We start from the raw sequence: 1,867 nt of genomic DNA, 5'->3' as shown, positions 1-1,867 counted from the left end.
TGCCTCGTGTCGAAGATGACGGTGAAGTTCTGTGGCGGCATTCCGATGCCGACCTCACCGTAGTACTGAGCGTTCTGGTAGTTCTTCAGTATTACGATATCTCTCTTTGGCAGTGGCTGCGGCTCCTCGTTATGGACGAGGTCATGGTGCTGCGCGAGGAAGGTCTGAGCGTCCTCTCCAGCGACGAGGCGGTTCTGGCCGACCGGTAGCTTCTTCAGCGCGATGCGGAACAGGCCCTCCACGGGCGTGCCGAGGAGGAGCACGGCGGAAAGGATGAGTAGGTGTTGGAGCGTGACGTGGCCGGTTCCCATGGCTGCACTATGAGCTGCAAATTTAGGAGAGAAATTCCCCATCGCAATTACAAGATTTTTTTTTTTGAAAAATCAGATCACAAAGTACTAATAATAAGATGAAACATGATAAAATCGGTGAGCCATGGAAGTAGACCAAAATCAAAAGAAAACATTGGCTCGATCTGATCACCATCAAATCGAAAACCGGTTGAAACTTATCAGGGGTTCAGAAAACACACAAACAAGAGATGTGCTAGATTGCAGTTCATAGATGATAAGTTTTCCCAAAGTATTCTACCTAGGGAAGAGAGAGAGAACTCACCAAACAACAGTGGTAGGGAAGGAGCAGAGTGCCTGGTGAACTTGCGAAGTGTGCAACACAGCATCATCTTGGGTCAATTTATAAACTTTGGCCGGTGGACATTGCAAAGCTACATGATCATTCCACCGTTGGATCATCCAAGGACCTTCTGTGAGCCGTCAGATTAGGATGGGGTGATCATGTCACGCGGTGGATTTTGTTGGGTTCACCGCGGGATCGCAAAGTTGTTGCAAGCTAGTATCTCCGGTGGTCATGTACGATTGCCTGAAGAGGCAAAAATAGATTTCTTGTCGGTGGTGAATAACTAGTGTGCAACACGGATTGTTAATCACGGAGCATGAGAAGAAACGGAAGATGACACCATTATAACAAGCCAGTTTTTTGTGCTCATGCATGGTTGCAAAAGAGGAAACATCCAGCTGTTGGCGGAAACGATGATCTCTATCTTATCTCGGTTGCATATTAAATATGAGGTAAAAAAAGCCCCATGTGAAACACATACAAGGAAAGACTTAGAGAGAATACAAACAAGGCAAGAGATAAAAGAAAAGGAGTCAGCCGCTCTATATGGTTGTTAGGTCAAACTATCCATTGTTGTACTACACCACAGAAGGAAAGATTTAAAAAGAAGACAAACAAGGCAAGCGATAAAAAATGGATCCAACGCTCTATATGGTTGTTAAGTGAAACGTACTACACAATACAAAGAAAGACATAAAGAGAATACAAAGAAGGCAAGAGATAAAATGAAATGAGCCAACTTCTCTATATGGTTGTTTCGTAAAACTAGCCATTCGTGTACCACATCATACAAGGATAAATTTAAAGAAAAGACAAACAAGGCAAGAGATAAAAGGAATGGAGCAAACCGGTCTATATGGCTATTGGGTCAAATTACTCGTTGGTGTACTACACCGTGCAAGGAAAGACTTAAAGAGAATACAAACAAGGCAAGAGATGAAAGGAAAGGACCCAATCGATATAAATGGTTGTTGGGTCAAATTAGCCATTGGTGTACTACACCGTTCTCAGCTGTTTGCTCGGGGCCGTGTTCCTATCTTAGAGGTGTTGGTCGAGCTGCGGGCTGAGGAGACTCGTTTGCGTGGTGCTGGTCTGCTTGGGGTCCCCTCTGTCCTTGCTACTCGAGGTCCTACTGCACCAGTGCCAACTCCCTTCGGGGCTTCTCCACTCTTGCCCACGCCACCTGGTCGTGGAAGTCAGCCTTTCTGTGGCCGGGGGCACCCTCGTTCTG

The 1,867-nt window shown here is 46.0% G+C and overlaps 1 protein-coding gene across 1 annotated transcript in view; it reads right to left on the bottom strand.

Moving 5' to 3' along the window:
- Positions 1-311, bottom strand: part of LOC124689946 (phytepsin-like) — a 2,053-nt gene extending 1,742 nt beyond the window's left edge. Inside the window, exon 1 of the mRNA XM_047223395.1 lies at positions 4-311. Coding sequence (XP_047079351.1) covers positions 4-311 — 308 coding nt within the window. The remainder of the gene's footprint in view (positions 1-3) is intronic.
- Between the last annotated feature and the right edge of the window lie 1,556 nt (positions 312-1,867).

Source organism: Lolium rigidum, chromosome 2 (genome assembly GCF_022539505.1).
Source record: "Lolium rigidum isolate FL_2022 chromosome 2, APGP_CSIRO_Lrig_0.1, whole genome shotgun sequence".
Taxonomy (NCBI): domain Eukaryota; kingdom Viridiplantae; phylum Streptophyta; class Magnoliopsida; order Poales; family Poaceae; genus Lolium; species Lolium rigidum.
Note: the sequence above shows the minus strand (reverse complement) of the source record. Positions and strands in the feature narration are given on the sequence as shown.